Genomic DNA, 20,753 nt, shown 5'->3' on the forward strand with positions numbered 1-20,753 from the left:
GGGCCTATTGTGTCTCAGGCCTCAGTGGGGTCACTAGTTTCTAATTAGGATGGCCAATCCCCGTATCGGCGGGATCCCGGAATTGGCCGGGATTCAGTCCCGGGAATTTCGGTATTAGGAAGCCCCTTCATTTTCAATGCTGGGCAGCGTTGAGACTCAGATGCTGCCCGGCTCCCTCTGGTCACCTCCCCCTGCCCCCAGCTGTGCTCTCTACGGATCGTGACATGATGTCAAAGGTCACACCGCACATCCAGTAATGTGGGACTGGGCGGGGCAGCGCCGGATAATGAAAAGGAACCAGTCCCGGATAACCTGGAAATCCCGAGATTTATTATTTTTCAATCCCAATTCCCAGAATTTAAAAAAAATGGCCCGGGATTGGCTACTCTATTTCTGATTCAGATGGGTTGGGTACGGGATCCGGCGGTCGGAATCCCGACGGTCAAAATACTGATGCAGGAATCGGAATGCTGGCAGGGGGGGGGGGGGGGTGAGCGGAACATCGTGGACACCCAGGAGTGGGAATAGCTGTGGCGGCGCGGTCGGGATTCCGGCGTCTGTATTTTGACCATTGGGATTCCACCCACTGGGATTCCAACGACATCCCATTCAGATGTGTACGGTATAGCACAGCTGCAGGGAACGCTAAAAGCATGCAGGAGGTGTCTGTAGGAAAAAGACGCATCTGCCATCAGAGTGCTGCATCCAAAGACGCAGCATCCGATCACCATCGCTCCCAGCCCCTGGCCATCTGCGTAAACCAGAGCTTACTGGTGGTTAGAACCCTTCTGCTGGGTCCAGGAAGTCTGACAACGCAGACCCTGGCCTATGGCAGTCGGGCCCGCAGGATGTAGATTTTGCTTAGGAGTTTCTGGACGTCTTGGTTTCTGTATCACTAATGTTCTGTCTCATCCCCCCAATGCCAGGACCCCGCTGCACTGCGCTGCCTCCTGTAACAACGTGCAGGTCTGCAAGTTCCTGGTGGAGTCCGGGGCGGCTGTCTTTGCCATGACGTACAGCGACCGACAGACAGCTGCCGACAAATGCGAGGAGATGGAGGAAGGTTACAGCCAGTGCTCCCAGTTTCTCTACGGTAAGGATGGGCGAGGCGCTGTAATGCTGCGCGAGAGTTTGGGAAGTGATTGGGTATTGTCGGGTAATGGGCTGTCACACACCTAGCTGTTGATCAGCGCTGTTCTACATCAGGTTTTCCCATACTCTGGCCTCAAGGCAGCCGAACAGTCCAGGTGTTAAGGACGTCCCTGCTTGTGCACAGATGGGATAATTATACTGACTGAGGTACTAATTGCCACCTGTGATCAAGCATGGATACCCTTAAGACCTGGACTGTGAAGGTGCCTTGAGGGTGAGTTTGGGAACCACTGAGCTAAGGGAATATTTTGGGCTGACAGTGTACTAGGAACATGCCCCCAGCTTCTGTGTGTAACGCCCCTTGTTTCTAAAGGGGAACGCCAACTTTACAGAAGAATTATCTTCTGGTCCGATCTCTGTTATACGACAACAGGGGATCACAGACCCGATCATAGCGGATTCAGAGATTAAGGAGGGAGGTTTGGAAGCTGTCAGGTCCGGTGGAGGACCTGTGAGTCTCTAGGGCTCTCCTTTATCAGTATATTGGGGGTCATTCCGAGTTGATCGCTAGCTGCCGTTGTTCGCAGTGCAGCGATCAGGCTAAAAATCGATATTTATGCGTATGCACGACGTACGGGTACAAAGTTCTTTGTGGTTTTGCACAGGTTCTAGCGAAGCTTTCAGTCGCACGGCAAAACGTGGGAAGATTGACAGGAAGTGGGTGTTTCTGGGTGGCAACCGACCGTTTTAGGGAGTGCTTAGAAAAACGCAGGCGTGGCTGGGCGGGTGTGTGACGTCAAAAGCCGGCCCACCGTCGTTAGAATCAACGTACATGAAGAGTAACTACAGGGCTGGTCTTGTTTTGCACAAAATGTGTTTGCAGGCACTCGGCTGCACAGGCGTTCGCACTTCTGCAAAGCGAAAATACACTCCCCGGTGGGCGGCGCCAATGCGTTTGCACGGCTGCTAAAGACTGCTAAAGACTGCTAGCGAGCGATCAACTCGGAATGACCCCCATTGTGCTTTTACTGAATGGGATTATGTAGTATCTAATAATATTTGGTACAGAACAGTAGATAGTGGTAGCCATTGCTCTGTCATAGGGGGTTATTCAGAGTTGTTGGCAAACAAAAAAAAGTTAGCAATTGGGCAAAACCATGTGCACTGCAGGCGGGGCAGATGTAACATGTGCAGAGAGTGTTAGATTTGGGTGGGGTATATTGTTTCTGTGCAGGGTACTTGTTATACTGCAGTTCAGATTTCAGTTTGAACACGGTGTTCAGTGTAACCCTCAGGGTCTTCCGTGGGACACTGTTCCCAGTTGTGTGGAGCTGGGTTACGTGTGCTTCTTCCCTGGCTCCCAGCGCATGTATTGGCGGCTGCCAGCGATTGCCAGGAATGTGACAGATTGATTATAGGCCTCCGGCTTTCACTGCTTGGGGCTGAGAAAATAATCGTCTGCGTGCTGATTAGATTACTCACTACATGAACGCCCAGATTCACCCCTTAGTAGATCACACAATGCTGCAGAGAAACTAATCCCATTACCGCTTCCCTGGCCGTTATATTAGGATTTTTCGCTGTGTGCGCGCGATGGCTTCTGTGGAAGCAGAGCAGCACCAGGCACTCTGTATCCACTCCTCTGCTGTGGAACTACAAGTTGCAGCAATTCCGGTCCGCTCCTGTGGCTCTCCAAGTGTGTTTATAATCTCAGATTGCCTGCTTTTCTTATGTAATATAGACCATGTGTAAATTGGCGCTGTGTCCCCGCGGCTTCCTCCAGTCCTGTATACTGTGTTACAGGCGAATCTCTGTCCTGGCCATTAGGTTCAACATCCTAATCTACAGTGTATTGTATCCACAGGCGTGCAGGAGAAAATGGGGATCATGAACCGCGGCGTTATCTACGCTCTGTGGGACTACGAGCCGGAGGATGACGACGAGCTGAGCCTGAGGGAAGGGGACTGTATGACCATTATGCGCAGGGAGGACGAGGATGAAACCGAATGGTGGTGGGCTCGCCTACAAGACAAGGAAGGATACGTCCCACGCAACCTGCTCGGGGTAAGTAGCCTTTCCCTCCGTTGTGCCATGTACAGAATTATAAGTGTGTGGATTTGGGATCACATTGTGTATGTCAGTACATAAACCTCCACCAGTGGTATAGGAGAAATGACCTAACCCTTGAAGTAGTTTTATGAAGTGACAGCAAGTCTTCTGTAAAGTCTCCAGCAACGATTTGTATGGATGGCCGGCATTCGTGGTACTTTACGTCTGTGCAGGCCGCTGACCAGAGCTGCCTGAATGTAACGTTCTGAAAACGCCTGTACTTAGAGGCTGGCGGCCACCCTCCTGCAGCATGATCAACAGTAAACCCATCTGACTGTTCTCGGGCTCATTTTGGGGTCACACACTCCAGGCTAACAAGCCACTATTGCAGTGTAGGCTGCTTTTTAAGGCCTTGTGCAATCATGGACTATTTCGTTATGAGTTCCAGCTAAAGGGCTTTATAGGAGGAATTACTGGGTTGGTATGAGACGTAACACAGAATCGGAACTGGGTCTGTCGGATTATGTGACTCTGCTCTGCAACATGCCTTGGTATGAAAATAAGAATTTACTTACCGATAATTCTATTTCTCATAGTCCGTAGTGGATGCTGGGGACTCAGAAAGGACCATGGGGAATAGCGGCTCCGCAGGAGACTGGGCACAAAAGTAAAAAGCTTTAGGACTACCTGGTGTGCACTGGCTCCTCCCCCTATGCCCCTCCTCCAAGCCTCAGTTAGGATACTGTGCCCGGACGAGCGTACACAATAAGGAAGGATTTTGAATCCCGGGTAAGACTCTTACCAGCCACACCAATCACACCGTACAACTTGTGATCTGAACCCAGTTAACAGCATGATAACAGAAGGAGCCTCTGAAAAGATGGCTCACAACAACAATAACCCGATTTTTGTAACAATAACTATGTACAAGTAATGCAGACAATCCGCACTTGGGATGGGCGCCCAGCATCCACTACGGACTACGAGAAATAGAATTATCGGTAAGTAAATTCTTATTTTCTCTAACGTCCTAGTGGATGCTGGGGACTCCGAAAGGACCATGGGGATTATACCAAAGCTCCCAAACGGGCGGGAGAGTGCGGATGACTCTGCAGCACCGAATGAGAGAACTCCAGGTCCTCCTCAGCCAGGGTATCAAATTTGTAGAATTTAGCAAACGTGTTTGCCCCTGACCAAGTAGCTGCTCGGCAAAGTTGTAAAGCCGAGACCCCTCGGGCAGCCGCCCAAGATGAGCCCACTTTCCTTGTGGAATGGGCTTTTACAGATTTTGGCTGTGGCAGGCCTGCCACAGAATGTGCAAGCTGAATTGTACTACAAATCCAACGAGCAATAGTCTGCTTAGGAGCACCCAACTTGTTGGGTGCATACAGGATAAACAGCGAGTCAGATTTTCTGACTCCAACCGTCCTGGAAACATATATTTTCAGGGCCCTGACTACGTCCAGTAACTTGGAATCCTCCAAGTCCCTAGTAGCCGCAGGCACCACAATAGGCTGGTTTAAGTGAAATGCTGAAACCACCTTAGGGAGAAATTGAGGACGAGTCCTCAATTCTGCCCTGTCCGTATGAAAAATTAGGTAAGGGCTTTTATAGGATAAAGCCGCCAATTCTGAAACACGCCTGGCTGAAGCCAGGGCTAACAGCATTACCACTTTCCATGTGAGATATTTTAAGTCCACAGTGGTGAGTGGTTCAAACTAGTGATGAGCGAGGTTCGGTTTTACTCGGTTCTCAAAACGGCATCTTATTGGCTATCCAAAACACGTGACATCCGTGAGCCAATAAGATGCCGTTTTGAGAACCGAGTAAAACCGAATCCGCTCATCACTAGTTCAAACCAATGTGATTTTAGGAACCCCAAAACTACATTGAGATCCCAAGGTGCCACTGGAGGCACAAAAGGAGGCTGTATATGCAGTACTCCCTTGACAAACGTCTGAACTTCAGGAACAGAAGCTAGTTCTTTTTGGAAGAATATTGACAGGGCCGAAATTTGAACCTTAATGGACCCTAATTTTAGGCCTATAGACAGTCCTGTTTGCAGGAAATGCAGGAATCGACCCAGTTGAAATTCCTCTGTAGGGGGCCTTCCTGGCCTCGCACCACGCAACATATTTTCGCCAAATACGGTGATAATGTTGTACGGTCACATCCTTCCTGGCTTTGATCAGGGTAGGGATGACTTCATCCGGAATGCCTTTTTCCTTCAGGATCCGGCGTTCAACCGCCATGCCGTCAAACGCAGCCGCGGTAAGTCTTGGAACAGACATGGTCCCTGCTGGTGCAGGTCCTTTCTTAGAGGTAGAGGCCACGGGTCTTCCGTGAGCATCTCTTGAATTTCCGGGTACCAAGTCCTTCTTGGCCAATCCGGAGCCACGAGTATAGTCTTTACTCCTCTCCTTCTTATGATTCTCAGTACTTTTGGTATGAGAGGAAGAGGAGGGAACACATACACTGACTGGTACACCCACGGTGTTACCAGAGCGTCCACAGCTATTGCCTGAGGGTCCCTTGACCTGGCGCAATATCTGTCCAGTTTTTTGTTGAGGCGGGACGCCATCATGTCCACCTTTTGGTTTTTCCCAACGGTTCACAATCATGTGGAAGACTTCTGGGTGAAGTCCCCACTCCCCCGGGTGAAGATCGTGTCTGCTGAGGAAGTCTGCTTCCCAGTTGTCCACCCCCGGAATGAACACTGCTGACAGTGCTATCACATGATTTTCCGCCCAGCGAAGAATCCTTGCCACTTCCGTCATTGCCCTCCTGCTTCTTGTGCCGCCCTGTCTGTTTACGTGGGCAACTGCCGTGATGTTGTCCGACTGGATCAACACCGGCTGACCCTGAAGCAGAGGTCTTGCCTGACTTAGGGCATTATAAATGGCCCTGAGTGCCAGGATATTTATGTGAAGTGACGTTTCCATGCTTGACCACAAGCCCTGGAAATTTCTTCCCTGTGTGACTGCTCCCCAGCCCCTCAGGCTGGCATCCGTGGTCACCAGGACCCAATCCTGAATGCCGAATCTGCGGCCCTCTAGGAGATGAGCACTCTGTAACCACCACAGGAGAGACACCCTTGTCCTTGGAGACAGGGTTATCCGCTGATGCATTTGAAGATGCGATCTGGACCATTTGTCCAGCAGATCCCACTGAAAAGTTCTTGCGTGGAATCTGCCGAATGGAATCGCTTCGTAAGAAGCCACCATCTTTCCCAGGACCCTTGTGCATTGATGTACTGACACTTGGCCTGGTCTTAGCAGGTTCCTGACTAGGTCGGATTACTCCCTGGCTTTCTCTTCCGGGAGAAACACCTTTTTCTGTACTGTGTCCAGAATCATTCCTAGGAACAGCAGACATGTCGTCGGAATCAGCTGCGATTTTGGAATATTTAGAATCCATCCGTGCTGTCGTAGTACTACTTGAGATAGTGCTACTCCGACCTCTAACTGTTCTCTGGACCTTGCCCTTATCAGGAGATCGTCCAAGTAAGGGATAATTAAGACGCCTTTTCTTCGAAGAAGAATCATCATTTCGGCCATTACCTTGGTAAAGACCCGGGGTGCCGTGGACAATCCAAACGGCAGCGTCTGAAACTGATAGTGACAGTTCTGTACCACAAACCTGAGGTACCCTTGGTGAGAAGGGCAAATTGGGACATGGAGGTAAGCATCCTTGATGTCCAGAGACACCATATAGTCCCCTTCTTCCAGGTTCGCTATCACTGCTCTGAGTGACTCCATCTTGAACTTGAACCTTTTTATGTAAGTGTTCAAGGATTTCAGATTTAAAATGGGTCTCACCGAGCCGTCCGGCTTCGGTACCACAAACAGCGTGGAATAATACCCCTTTCCCTGTTGTAGGAAGGGTACCTTGATTATCACTTGCTGGGAATACAGCTTGTGAATGGCTTCCAATACCGCCTCCCTGTCGGGGGGAGACGTTGGTAAAGCAGACTTCAGGAACCGGCGAGGGGGAGACGTCTCGAATTCCAATTTGTACCCCTGAGATACTACCTGCAGGATCCAGGGGTCCACTTGCGAGTGAGCCCACTGCGCGCTGAAATTCTTGAGACGGGCCCCCACCGTCTTGCCCGAGTCCGCTTGTAAGGCCCCAGCGTCATGCTGAGGACTTGGCAGAAGCGGGGGAGGGCTTCTGTTCGTGGGAAGAGGCTGTCTGCTGCAGTCTTTTTCCCCTTCCTCTGCCCCGGGGCAGATATGAGTGGCCTTTTGCCCGCTTGCCTTTATGGGGACGAAAGGACTGAGCCTGAAAAGACGGTATCTTTTTCTGCTGTGAGGTGACTTGGGGTAAAAAGGTGGATTTCCCAGCCGTTGCCGTGGCCACCAGGTCCGATAGACCGACCCCAAATAACTCCTCCCCTTTATACGGGAATACTTCCATATGCCGTTTGGAATCCGCATCACCTGACCACTGTCGCGTCCATAACCCTCTTCTGGCAGAAATGGACATCGCACTTACTCTTGATGCCAGAGTGCAAATATCCCTCTGTGCATCACGCATATATAGAAATGCATCCTTTAAATGCTCTATAGTCAATAATATATTGTCCCTTTCCAGGGTATCAATATTTTCAGTCAGGGAATCCGACCAAGCTACCCCAGCACTGCACATCCAGGCTGAGGCGATTGCTGGTCGCAGTATAATACCAGTATGTGTGTATATACTTTTTAGGATATTTTCCAGCTTCCTATCAGCTGGTTCCTTGAGGGCGGCCGTATCAGGAGACGGTAACGCCACTTGTTTTGATAAGCGTGTGAGCGCCTTATCCACTCTAGGGGGTGTTTCCCAACGCGCCCTAACCTCTGGCGGGAAAGGGTATAATGCCAATAATTTTTTAGAAATTAGCAGTTTTTTATCGGGGGAAACCCACGCTTCATCACACACCTCATTTAATTCATCTGATTCAGGAAAAACTACGGGTAGTTTTTTCACACCCCACATAATACCCTTTTTTGTGGTACTTGTAGTATCAGAAATGTTCAAAACCTCCTTCATTGCCGTGATCATGTAACGTGTGGCCCTACTGGAAAATACGTTTGTTTCCTCACCGTCGACACTGGAGTCAGTGTCCGTGTCAGTGTCTGTATCGACCTGAGGTAACGGGCGTTTTATAGCCACTGACGGTGTTTGAGACGCCTGTACAGGTATTAACTGATTTGCCGGCTGTCTCATGTCGTCAACAGTCTTTTGTAAAGTGCCGACACTATCACGTAATTCTTTCCATAAGACCATCCAGTCAGGTGTCGACTCCCTAGGGGGTGACATCACTAACACAGGCAATTGCTCCGCCTCCACACCATTTTCCTCCTCATACATGTCGACACAGCGTACCGACACACAGCACACACACACAGGGAATGCTCTGATAGAGGACAGGACCCCACTAGCCCTTTGGGGAGACAGAGGGAGAGTTTGCCAGCACACACCAGAGCGCTATATATAATGTATAGGGACAACCTTATATAAGTGTTTTTCCCTAATATAGCTGCTGTATATATTAATATGCCAATTTAGTGCCCCCCCTCTCTTGTTTTACCCTGTTTCTGTAGTGCAGGACTGCAGGGGAGAGTCAGGGAGCCTTCCTCCAACGGAGCTGTGAGGAAAAAATGGCGCCAGTGTGCTGAGGAGATAGGCTCCGCCCCCTTCACGGCGGCCTTTCTCCCGCTTTTTAATGGAAAAATTGGCAGGGGTTAAATGCATCCATATAGCCCAGGAGCTATATGTGATGTATTTTTTGCCAAAAAAAGGTTTTTTATTGCGTCTCAGGGCGCCCCCCCCCAGCGCCCTGCACCCTCAGTGACCGGAGTGTGAAGTGTGCTGAGAGCAATGGCGCACAGCTGCGGTGCTGTGCGCTACCTTATTGAAGACAGGACGTCTTCTGCCGCCGATTTTCCGGACCTCTTAACTCTTCTGGCTCTGTAAGGGGGCCGGCGGCGCGGCTCCGGGACCCATCCATGGCTGGGCCTGTGATCGTCCCTCTGGAGCTAATGTCCAGTAGCCTAAGAAGCCCAATCCACTCTGCACGCAGGTGAGTTCGCTTCTTCTCCCCTTAGTCCCTCGGTGCAGTGAGCCTGTTGCCAGCAGGTCTCACTGAAAATAAAAAACCTACTTTAAACTTTTACACTAAGCAGCTCAGGAGAGCCCCTTAGCCTGCACCCGTCTCGTTCGGGCACAAAAATCTAACTGAGGCTTGGAGGAGGGTCATAGGGGGAGGAGCCAGTGCACACCAGGTAGTCCTAAAGCTTTTTACTTTTGTGCCCAGTCTCCTGCGGAGCCGCTATTCCCCATGGTCCTTTCGGAGTCCCCAGCATCCACTAGGACGTTAGAGAAAGGGGTATTAAGAGTGTAAACGAAGATGAGAGGTCTGCCTAATTGTCTAGCAATGGTCACCAGAACCACTGATAAATCATATTTTTCCCGGGTCCTTGCCACTGTGTGAAAGAGGTATCAACACGGGGCAAAACCGTGCTCATTATTCTGACTTGGATTTTTGTGTGAAAGGGGTATGAGGAGGGGTATTCAGCTACTGGCGATGTGCTGACATTCATCACGGTACCGCAGAGCATCGCAAGTTTTCCTGCGCACCTCTCTGGCTGGGTGAAACAAAACTTGCATTGTGATGAAGACAAAGTGACGTTCCGGGAACAACACCCCGCACCCATCCCATTGAGTCCCCACAAAAGTTTTTCTTGTGTTTTTTGAGTGTTAGAACTGATCTATAAATTTTATAATATTTATATCTTTTTTTTTTTTTTTTTTTCTGCAGCTCTACCCAAGAATTAAACAAAGACAAAGAACTTTGGCGTAAATCCTGGTTTGGGAAGAGCGGCTGGTGAGAAGCAGCAGTTCGGCCTTCCCAGAAACACCTAGAACGTAGTGTCGTGAGGAAACAAAGTACGTTTGCCAAACTAATGAAGGACTGCGGCAGTCACTGCATCTGCACATATATACACAAACCATGTATTGGATTACCGCTGCTGAACGGACTCGCAACAGCGCCTGCGTCTGTAAACTGTCCTAAACGGCCACTGACGCACGACGCCACCTGCGCAGCCTTTACATTCATCATCCGTTAGTGACTGGGGCTCATTCCTAGATCTGCGCCCTTGGACATTCCTGCGTCGGAGTAGAGCCCGGAGGCTGTTTCTCCATCGGTCCGCGTATGGACCACTTTCTATGAATGTTGACTCATGAGTCATTTTATTTTTGTGATCACTAATACGAAGCGTATACATTTTTGTGGCCATCTAGATATTTTTAGTATTTTACTAAAACATTGTTTTATATTTATATTTTTCCTTATTTTAAAAAAAAATATGTAGCTTAGAACTACTGTGTAAACTTGAAAGGAAAAGAGATTTTAATAAAAAACTTCAAGTTGTGATGTGTAAAATGTTGATTGGAAGTGATTTCAGGGACTATACCTGCCGCAAGGTGGGCTCCTGTGGGAGATGCACCGATATTAGGGTTTACATACAGCTTGATGAGATCATCTGTTCTTCAGATCTACGGGGGTCGCCAGCGAGTCCCACTCTTACTATTGGGCTTGTTAGAAACATTCTAAACAGATGTTGACCCCTTTTCCACTTGAACTTCCCATACATGGACACTAACAAACTCCATGCAAGGCTATAGATTGGTGGTTGAGTTACCAATTAATTTTCCCATGACCTGATTGTTAGCTTTAATAAGGGGGAATGTACGGTCAGGGTAAGAGGACAAGAGAAACTTGAGCACAGGTAGTAGGAATTAAATGATACGGTTGTGACAACCAATGAATTATTAAACCACAATAGTCTAAAATATTATCCCTCCGAAAAGGGTTTCATAAATGACTCAGGTGGAGGTGGGTATCCGTTCACATGGTCGACCATGTTATGGTTGACCACTATTGGTCGACACATGAAAGGTCGACACATGAAAAGGTCGACATGAGTAACTTTTTTTTCTTTTGGGGAACTTTTCCATACTTTACGATCCATGTGGACTACGATTGGAACGGTAATCTGTGCCGAGCGAAGAGGGGACGCCGTGCACTAATTGGGGTTCCCAGTCACGTTACGAAAAAAACGACACCAAAAAAAGTTAAAAAACTCATGTCGATCTTTTCATGTGTCGACCTTTCACGTGTCGGACATTTTCATGTGTCCATGTCGACCATGTCAATGTCGACCAATAGTGGTCGACCTAATGACTGTCGACCATAACATGGTCGACCATTCATACCGGAACCGTGGAGGTGCACCCCTGAGAGTAGATTATCAATCAATAGTACACAGGAGAAAAAGAAACTTATTTTTTGGGGGGGCACTCATTGAATTTTTTTAAAATAAAATATAACTGATTTCTTATTATTAAAATACTATACCACAAACCAAGACAAAGACATTGACATATACACATAAATGACCTAAAACCACACCCAAATTTTCGTGTGGAATAATAATATCACGTTGGGAGATAAATGCAATTAATTTAGATGTAACTCATAATTGATGGTATCAAAGTTAGGGATCATCTATGCGACAAGCAACTTTCCAACCCACAATTTCATAAGGATTATGGGGTAGTGTGGCTGATTAAGTGTTAATCAATTAGATAACATCAGTAAGAATCAACTATCGGCACTTCAGCTAATTATAGTTGAAAATACCAATGTAGTAAATCCGTAAGTCACAGCCACAATTCATAAAATCACACCCAGTGTTTCATGTGGATCCTTTGGGTAGTGTTACATATATCCCAAGAATTTGCGGTACCACAACAAATAACGACCTATTGATTACGTGATGTATTATCTTCTTGTGGAGGTAATAGCGAAATATTGTGGTACTATTCAACAAATACAGGATACAGATATCCACAGTGTAAGCAGAACTTATTATAGAAATGTCTTAGTACAAATACTGTAAATTTACCTAGTGCAGTGTAGAGGTTCGCATGCTATTAAAACGATATATCCAGTATATAGGGCTCCCTAATCCATGTCTCAGGTATTAGAAAAATGCTCTCTGTAGTAAATTTCAATATAATCAAGCAGGAACACTTTGTCTAAATCTAAACAGCCTGACCTGATTGTTGTCAGGTACTGTGCTTTGGGCCTAAGTCAGACCTGATGGCAAAAGCAAACTTTCTTTCTAATGGGCAAAACCATGTGCACTGCAGGGGGGGCAGATGTAACATGTGCAGAGAGAGTTCAATTTGGATGGGTTATTTTGTTTCTGTGCAGGGTAAATACTGGCTGCTTTATTTTTTACACTGCAATTTAGATTTCAGTTTGAACACACCCCACCCACATCTAACTCTCTCTGCACATGTTACATCTGCCCCACCTGCACTGCACATGGTTTTACCCATTAGAAAGTTTTCTGTTGCAATCAGGTCTGAATTGGGCCCTTTGTTTTTATGATGGAAAACTTCATTAAAATGTTTCTATCCTTATGTTAGAAATTGCAATATACACATCTTGTAGTAGAGTGTACTGTATATAACCCTCTGTTACTGCAGCTTCTGCCCTTCCCAGGGTCCAAGCATAGTAAGGCATCTGCGGACAGCCCCAAATGCTGTAAAATAATTAGAATATTTAGTGACGTTCGCAGCAATCTTCGCTGGGTGTAAATTCTTTGTAAGAGTTTGGCCTCCAATGTGAGCTATTAAGTATCTAGGCTCACATAACGCATCCATTCAACAAACCATCTCTGAGTGTAAATAGCGATTGCCGATACAGTGCGTCTCCATCACAACTGCTGTTGTGTATATACACTGCATAACGCATGCGCCAAACAAGTTTTTAGGGATCTCTCTTTCATCCACTAGGGGACACTGGAACTCCTCATACAGCTGGGGTGTGAAGTATGCAGACCGGAGGTAGCACAATCTAAAGAACAAATTTATGCACAGTTGGCTCCTCCCCCTTCACACCCCATAATCCCTCAGTTTGAAAAATTGTGCTGGAGGTGCAGCACAGGAAAGAAGCTGCTGCTCCACTAAAGATTTAATTTTTAAAATAATTCTGTCTGGAGCCAAACAAACCTATCTGAAAGGGGGCAAAGTCTCCAAGGTGCAAGAGAGACGAGATCCTGTTTGAAGGGGTCGGCCTCTCTCTCTCAGGAGATTGTTCATCAGCAGCAGGAGCAGAGTGTGTAATCACTGAGGTAAAGATTAGGCGCTCGGCAGCAAAGTGACCGTCTATCCCTGCAGTGAGTTATTCCCTGTAGCAGCCACGCAGAGATCAGCCGCGTTAGTGATACACACGCTGCTGGGGCTGTAGGAGGTCCGGCCGCGGTGGGACCGGAGGCTCCGGAGCGGGCGCATGGGAGCCGCTGGGGTCACTGCGGAGACCCGGCGGCTTGACGGCACGCAGAAGTAGAAAAGAATCGGGTAGATGGGGGAGAGCCGCTGATCAGGTTCCCGGGTGCGGGATGAGGTTAGCTGAGCTGGAAGAGGCTCCGTGCAGAAGTACGGTGGCAGGAGTGACTATGATGTGACCAAGAAATTTGCTGCTGAGTGGTGTGTGTTTGTATGTTTTAACATGTCAAAAGCACCAACCACAAAGACCTGCTATGTGTGCTCAAAATGTGTTAAAAAGAGCACTAATGTTAAAAGGCAGTTCCAGGGTGTGCGACACATGTTTAGGAATTGACGCTCAACCCGAGAGCAGTGGTCCGTCTGCGTCATGGGAAAGTGCCCTAGCAGATATTTCTAAAGAAATGGTGGAATCCCGCAAGCAACATTTAGAATGGGCAGCAGGGTTTTCCAAAGGTATGGAGGAATTTCTAATTAGAATTACTTTGTCCGCACAAGTAGAAAAGAATGCGTAACGCGGTAAAAGAGACCACTCCCTATCCTACGGGAAGAGGAGGAGGGTCTCATAGAAGACGAGGATGAGGGACAGTCAGTGGAGCAAATCATGGATGTCAGTCCTCAGGAGGACGCTGATGTCAAGGGATTAGCTTCCGTTAATGAGGAGGTAAAGCAGGTCCTTAACTTCAAGGAAGAAGTAGTTAAGGAACCTGAGGTCTTTGATTTATTTGAATCTCAGAGACCGCAGTTCCTCAGACTCTCCAGGATCAAATGGGAGAGGCATGGAAGCAGCCTGATAAACGCTTCCAGATTCCCAAAAAGTTTACGGCTAATTACCCACTACCCAAGAGTGTCATGTCCAAGTGGGAGGTCCCGCAGATTGTGGACGCCTCCCTGGCAAGACTGTCAAAAAAGACAATATTGCCGATACCAAACATGACTACACTAAAGGATGTGTCAGATCGTAAGTTGGATACGGCATTAAAATCTATCTTTGCGGCTGCTGGAGTATCACACAGGCCCGCAATTATTAGTGCATGGGTGTCCAAGGCTATTGTAGCATGGGCTGGTCATGTTGTTCAGGCTATAGAGGAAGGTAACAGCCAAGAGGAAATAGACTAGCGGAGCATATCCGTGAGTCGGCCACATACATTTGCCAAGCTACAAAGGATGCTAGCAGAAGAGCATCACGCATTTCTGCTTCGGCCATATTGGCCAGAAGGATGGCAATTGGATTCTGATTCCAAGAAGGCAGTGGAGGTGATTTCCTTTGTAGGAGAGACTTTATTTAGTCCGGAATTAGACAAGTGGATTTCCCAGGCAACAGCGGAGAAATCCACTTTTCTGCCTACCACGTATCCTAGAACCACGCCACCTGTCAAAAGAAATTATTCTGGTGTGGTGTTCAATTCATTTAGGTCTCAATTCTTTCGAGCTAGAGAAAGAGGTTTTGGTGGTCAAGCTCGTGGAAACAGAGGTAGAGGCCGTTCCCAGTCCAGAAGCAGGATCCTAAACCTGCTGGCATGACGGTCTCCTATGGTGGGCGCACGGTTGGAAAGGTTTCGGGACACCTTTGCCGAAACCTCACCAGATGTCTGGGTCAACAATATTATCTCCCAGGGATACCAAATCGAGTTTCTACAACGCCCTCACAGTCAGTTCTTTACAACAGGCCTTCCCCGGTGTCCTCAGAAAGCGAGAGCATTAGATACAGCGATTCAAATGTTACTTCAAACGGAAGTAATTATGCCTGTCCCTACTTCTCAAAGAGGAACGGGATTTTATTGAATTATTTTTGTAGTGCCAAAACCGGATGGGTCTGTCAGGACAATCCTCAATTTAAAAGTTCTAAAATCCAATACGGCAGGCTTCATTCCAGACCTTTTCAGATGTATCTTATTGCTCAGGGGGCAGGCAAGCATTGACTTCTCCACCGAAGGATTCACTTGTCGCCCCAGGCCAGGACCTCATTGATTTGGTGGTTGGTCCACAAGAATCTAGCGGCGGGAAAGAGGTTTGGGATTGGAAGATTCTGACAACAGATGCCAGTCTCAGAGGATGGGGAGCTGTACTAGAAAACCATCAGTTTCAGGGAGGATGGTCACCGCAGGAGAGCAGTTTTCCAATAAATATTCTGCAACTAAGAGCCATTTACAATGCACTACTTCTGGCAGAGGATCTTGTGAGTGCTCAACATGTGAGAGTACAGTAGGACAATGTGACGGCAGCGGCTTACATAAACCATCAGGGAGGAACAAAGAGCCGCATGGCTTTAAAAGAGGCCACAAGGATCCTGTCGTGGACAGAAAAGCGCAACGTAATCCTGTCAGCAGTCTTCATTCCAGGGGTAGAAAATTGGGAAGCAGACTACCTCAGTCGCCAAGATATGCATCCAAAAGAGTGGTGTCTACACCCACAGGTTTTCGAGGCAGTAGTACGAAGGTGGGGTCTACCGCAGATAGACTTAATGGCCTCTCGAAACAACCATCAGTTACAAAGGCATGTAGCCAGGACACGGGATACAGCAGCAGAGGTGGTGGCCGCGCTGGCGATACCCTGGCCATACGATCTGGTGTACATCTTTCCGCTGTTTCCCTTTTTACCGAGAGTGTTAAAGAAGGTGAAACCGGAAAGAGCGTGGGAGATTTTAATAGCACCAGATTGGCCTCGCAGAAGTTTATACTCTGACTCCTGGCGGAAGATCCTTGGAGGCTGCCTCAGAGGGCAGACCTCTTGTCACAAGGCCCATTCCTTCACCCAGACCCGAACGTCTACGTTTGACGGTGTGGTTAGGATTCTAAGAGACAGTGTATTCCGAAATCGGCTATTCCTACCATGTTAGCTGCAAGGAAACTAGACACGGCTGCACATTACTACAGAATATGTAAAAAAGATATGGACTCGTGTCAGTCTAAGCGATGGAATTCCAGGGAGTTCCGCCTTAATAGACTTTTGCGGTTTCTCAAATGGTTTAGATGAAGGTCTAAGGTTGGGATCCTTGAAGGTACAAGTCTCGGCCCTCTCTATTCTGTTTCAACAACATCTGGCGTCCTTACAGGAGGTTCAGACATTTTTACAAGGTGTGCTGAGGATGCAACAACTTTTTTGCCCTCCCACGGCTCTGTGGGATCTAAAGTTAGTGCTCGAATTTTTGAAATTCGCAGTTTGAGCCTTTGGAGAAAGCAGATCTTAAATATATATATCCTGGAAAGTTACCCTGCTCTAAGCTTTGGCATCAGCAAGAAGGGTCTCAGAGTTGGGAGCTCTGTCGTGTAAAAGTCCCTTCCACGTTTTTCATGAGCACAGAATGGAGTTCCGTACAAAAGCAGAGTTTCTCCCTAAAGTGGTTTCGGGTTTCCACATTAACCAGCCTATTGTGGTACCCTCCTTCCAGGGATTTGCGGAAGGGGACTTGTCTTTGGATGTGCTCAGAGCCTTAAGAATTTACGTACAGGCTACGACCTCTATTAGAAAGTCTGACTCTTTGTTTGTTCTGTATGATGGGTCCAAGAAGGGTTGGCCCGCTTCTAAACAGACTCTAGCCAGATAGATACGATTTACCATCAGACAGACTTGTATCTCTAGTGGTAAGAGGGTCCCATTTTGGGTAGGTGCTCATACCACCAGATCAGTGGGTGCTTCATGGGCGGCGGCTTCAGAAGCCTCCATTACCCAACTTTGTAGAGCGGCAACGTGGTCATCAGCACACACGTTCACTCGATACTTCAAATTTGATACGTCTGCGTCTAGGGATATCAGGTTTGGACGTTTGGTTCTGCAGCCTTTGGACAGCAGTCCCGCCCATCAGAGTATCTTTGGGACGTCCCCAGCTGTCTGAAGAGTTCCAGTGTCCCCTAGTGGATGAAAGAGAAAAGAGGATTTTGGTACTTACCGATAAATCCATTTCAATGAATACACGGGTATGGGTCGTTGGGTCGACCCAACCTAGGTCGTCATTCATTAGGTCGACCACTGAAGGTCAACATTGTCCTTAGGTCGACATGCACTTGGTCGACATGTACTAGGTTGACAGGTTAAAAGGTCGACATGAGGTTTTTGACTGTTTTTGGTGTCGTTTTCTCTGTAAAGTCACGGGGAGCCCAAATTAGTGCACAGTGTCCCTTCGCATGGCTCACTTTGCTCGCCGCTGCGCTTGGCACAGATTACCGTTCCAGTCGTAGTCCACGTGGATCGTGAAGTATGAAAAGATCCAAAAAATGTGAACAACTCATGTCGACCTAGTACATGTGAAAAACTCATGTCGACCCAATGGCATTGTCAACCTTCAGGGTTGACCTAATGTGTTGACCTAATGACCGCAACCCGTCCCGAATCCACTCTGGGACACTGGACGCCTGCCTCAGTGCTGTCAACCTGCAGTGATCTTGTTAAATTTAGTTCAAACAGTTTTCATTATTATGTCAATGGTTCTTGGTTGCTGTTTGACTTGTTGCTACGGTTGGTTCCTCTCCATATGGCCGAAAGTTTATGTTCCCTCATCGCTCAGTAAAATTTTTCAAACTGAGGAATTATGGGACGTGAAGGGGGAGGAGCCAGCTGTGCATAAATTTGTTCTTTAGATTGTGCTACCTCTGGTCTGCATACTTCACACCCTAGCTGTATGAGGAGTTCCAGTGTCCCCTAGTGGATTCAGAGAAATGGATTTATTGGTAAGTACCAAAATCCTCTTTTTTGATAATCGCTGAACCCCATGAACACCGCATTGCGGGCCTGATTCTGATGTGTTTGCAACTGAGCGATTATCAGCCGACTGCGTGGGATGTGGTCAAGATCCCGCTGGATGGGATCCCGACGGTCGGAATACCGACACCGGGATCCCGACAGTCACAATCCCGACATATTCTCCACGACACCCATAGAGGGAGAGCAATTTAGTGTGCCAAGAGTAGCGAGGCACCGTGCCCGCAGGGCGGGGAGCGCAGCGAGCCAGCAAGGGGCTGCATTGCGCTCGCCCCCCCTATCGGGATTGTGCCGGTCGGGATCTCCTACGGATCCCGACTGCGGATGTCGCGGGCCGCAGTGCGCATGCGCCAAGTTACCTTGTGATGCCGTCGCAGTGTGGTATCAGTTGCAGAGTGATTGTCAGGAAAAGGCTGTTTCGGGGAGTGTCTGCAAAACACGGGTGTGTCGTGACTTTTCAGGGAATGTGTCTGCGATCTCGTACGCATAAAACATGGCGTCCGTGTTGCAACTTTCCCACGGCCATGGAGGCACTTGTGGGTGTCCGCTACACTTGCGTTGCCTCGCCGTTCCCTCACTGAAAAGGATCGCTGCTATGTCGGCATTGCCACCGCATCTGAATCAAGCACTTAGTTTGGTTTATCTGTGTTGTGTTATAATTGAGCTACTCCTAACCTGTAGTCTGGATCCCAGCCATGGAATAAACGGAAGACACGCCTTGTTATTTCACGCCTTTTATTTACCAGTATATATTAAAGTTGCAGAACACGTCCTGAGCATTGCTCCTTATATATAAATACCTCTCGTCCTAAAATATAGCACTTCCAGTTTTGCATAGATCATTTATTGGTGAACACTGAGACTAGTTTGCCTAAAACCACATCACCTGTTACTGTCACACTCCCCCTTAATGTACCCATATACCACACGCAGAGAGAAGCCATGGAGACCACTATTCATGGGGTGGAGCCTCACCCTTAGCAGGGAACCAGTGACGTCACAGCGCGCCTTACGTCTTATCTTCGCTAATTAATGCTTCCGATGGCTGCCTGTGTTGTCAGGGATTAATGCTTCTGATGGCTGCCTGTGTCCTGTCAGTGATTAATGCTTCTGATGGCTGCCTGTGTCCTGTCAGTGATTAATGCTTCTGACGGCTGCCTGTGTCCTGTCAGTGATTAATGCTTCTGATGGCTGCCTGTGTCCTGTCAGTAATTAATGCTTCTGATGGCTGCCTGTGTCCTGTCAGTGATTAATGCTTCTGATGGCTGCCTGTGTCCTGTCAGTGATTAATGCTTCTGACGGCTGCCTGTGTCCTGTCAGTGATTAATGCTTCTGACGGCTGCCTGTGTTGTCAGGGATTAATGCTTCTGATGGCTGCCTGTGTCTTGTCAGTGGCTCCACTTTATAATTTGTCCTACGTCCCATAATCTAAGAAATTATTCTCCTGGATAAAAACAGTTTGGTTGATGCTGTAGGCAGTTGTAGCAATGAGCTTGAAGGCAAATTAAAGAGCCCTTCCAGATGCATAGTCCTAGTGGCCGTATGGCTGGACCCTCTATAAAGGGGTTTACATTCCTGCGTAGCGGCTGTGGGATAAGTAGGGTCTGTCCCTTTGACAGTAAGATGACCCACAAAGGCACATAATCCTAAACATAACATTTCGGACATTTTTTGTCCTCCAGTTTCTCCTGGTGCATAGCGAGTCCGGCATCCATCTCCTCGTCACAGTGTCTCATAGTACAGTATAGGACATCCACTGAAAGGACAATCACTCAGTTATTACATATGTTCTCACGCCTTTACCGTAGAGTACATTTTAAAAGAACTACACGGATAAAGCAGGTTCTAAGTTGAGCTAGTAAGCCAGTATTGCACCAAAACTAAACTACTGAAGTCTAGGTTCCTCTACTGCAGATGGAGAACTAACAGAGTTGCTATTTGTTTGTTGGAAATATCACTTTGGGATAACTATAGCTGTAGGTAGCGGCTGCAGCAATTACTAACGGCCACTAGATGGTGCCAACGTTTTCGGAAATGTGATGGATAGTATCAACCATTAGTTAATACTTACAGAATCCATAGAAAGAGGCACCACGCCGCTGTCATCTGCATCCATCTTCTTGAACAGTTCTGCGGATTTATAAAGAGACTGATTTTAAAAGAAAAATAATTAGCTTGGTGGCGACCGAGGGAATCAGGGACGGAGGATGGTCAGACACAATCACCGCCATAGCCAATTGTGCTCAGGGATACAAGAGATGGGGCGCAGGGATTTAAGACCAGACATCTGAAAGTAAGACTGTAGCTGTAGGCAGCATGCAGCTGTTTAGCGGCAATGGAACTACAAGTCCCAGCACGGCAACCTGGCCTTTGTGAATTGCGTTAGGCACCTGTCACTTACTAAACATGATCTCCAGCCGCAGCAGACATCTCACAAAGTTATCGAAGTCTATGGCGAGGTCGTCATCCGCAAACCGGGCCACGAGCATTTGGTGCAGTTGGGAGTTCAACTTAAATCCTGAAAGTACAACACGGAAAATGTGTCAGCCTGCGTATGGTACAAAGTATCTCTC

General features: G+C 47.8%; 2 protein-coding genes across 6 annotated transcripts in view; one reads left to right on the forward strand and one right to left on the reverse strand.

The window, feature by feature from the left end:
• TP53BP2 (tumor protein p53 binding protein 2) overlaps window positions 1-10,570 on the forward strand; it is an 86,213-nt gene extending 75,643 nt beyond the window's left edge. For all 5 annotated transcript variants that reach the window (XM_063919012.1, XM_063919011.1, XM_063919014.1 and 2 more), the window contains exons 17-19: window positions 927-1,093; window positions 2,957-3,156; window positions 9,944-10,570. In XM_063919012.1, coding sequence (XP_063775082.1) covers window positions 927-1,093; window positions 2,957-3,156; window positions 9,944-9,985 — 409 coding nt within the window. In that variant the 3' untranslated portion in view covers window positions 9,986-10,570. The remainder of the gene's footprint in view (window positions 1-926; window positions 1,094-2,956; window positions 3,157-9,943) is intronic.
• Window positions 10,571-18,898: 8,328 nt separating this feature from the next.
• The window catches only part of LOC134910694 (calpain-2 catalytic subunit-like), a 65,939-nt gene continuing 64,084 nt past the window's right edge, over window positions 18,899-20,753 (reverse strand). The window contains exons 19-21 of the mRNA XM_063919017.1: window positions 20,582-20,698; window positions 20,252-20,310; window positions 18,899-19,936 (exon numbers count right to left, since the gene is read on the reverse strand). Of these exons, the coding sequence (XP_063775087.1) occupies window positions 19,913-19,936; window positions 20,252-20,310; window positions 20,582-20,698 (200 nt within the window). The 3' untranslated portion in view covers window positions 18,899-19,912. The remainder of the gene's footprint in view (window positions 19,937-20,251; window positions 20,311-20,581; window positions 20,699-20,753) is intronic.

The sequence above is a fragment of the Pseudophryne corroboree genome, chromosome 4 (genome assembly GCF_028390025.1).
Source record: "Pseudophryne corroboree isolate aPseCor3 chromosome 4, aPseCor3.hap2, whole genome shotgun sequence".
NCBI classification, from domain to species: domain Eukaryota; kingdom Metazoa; phylum Chordata; class Amphibia; order Anura; family Myobatrachidae; genus Pseudophryne; species Pseudophryne corroboree.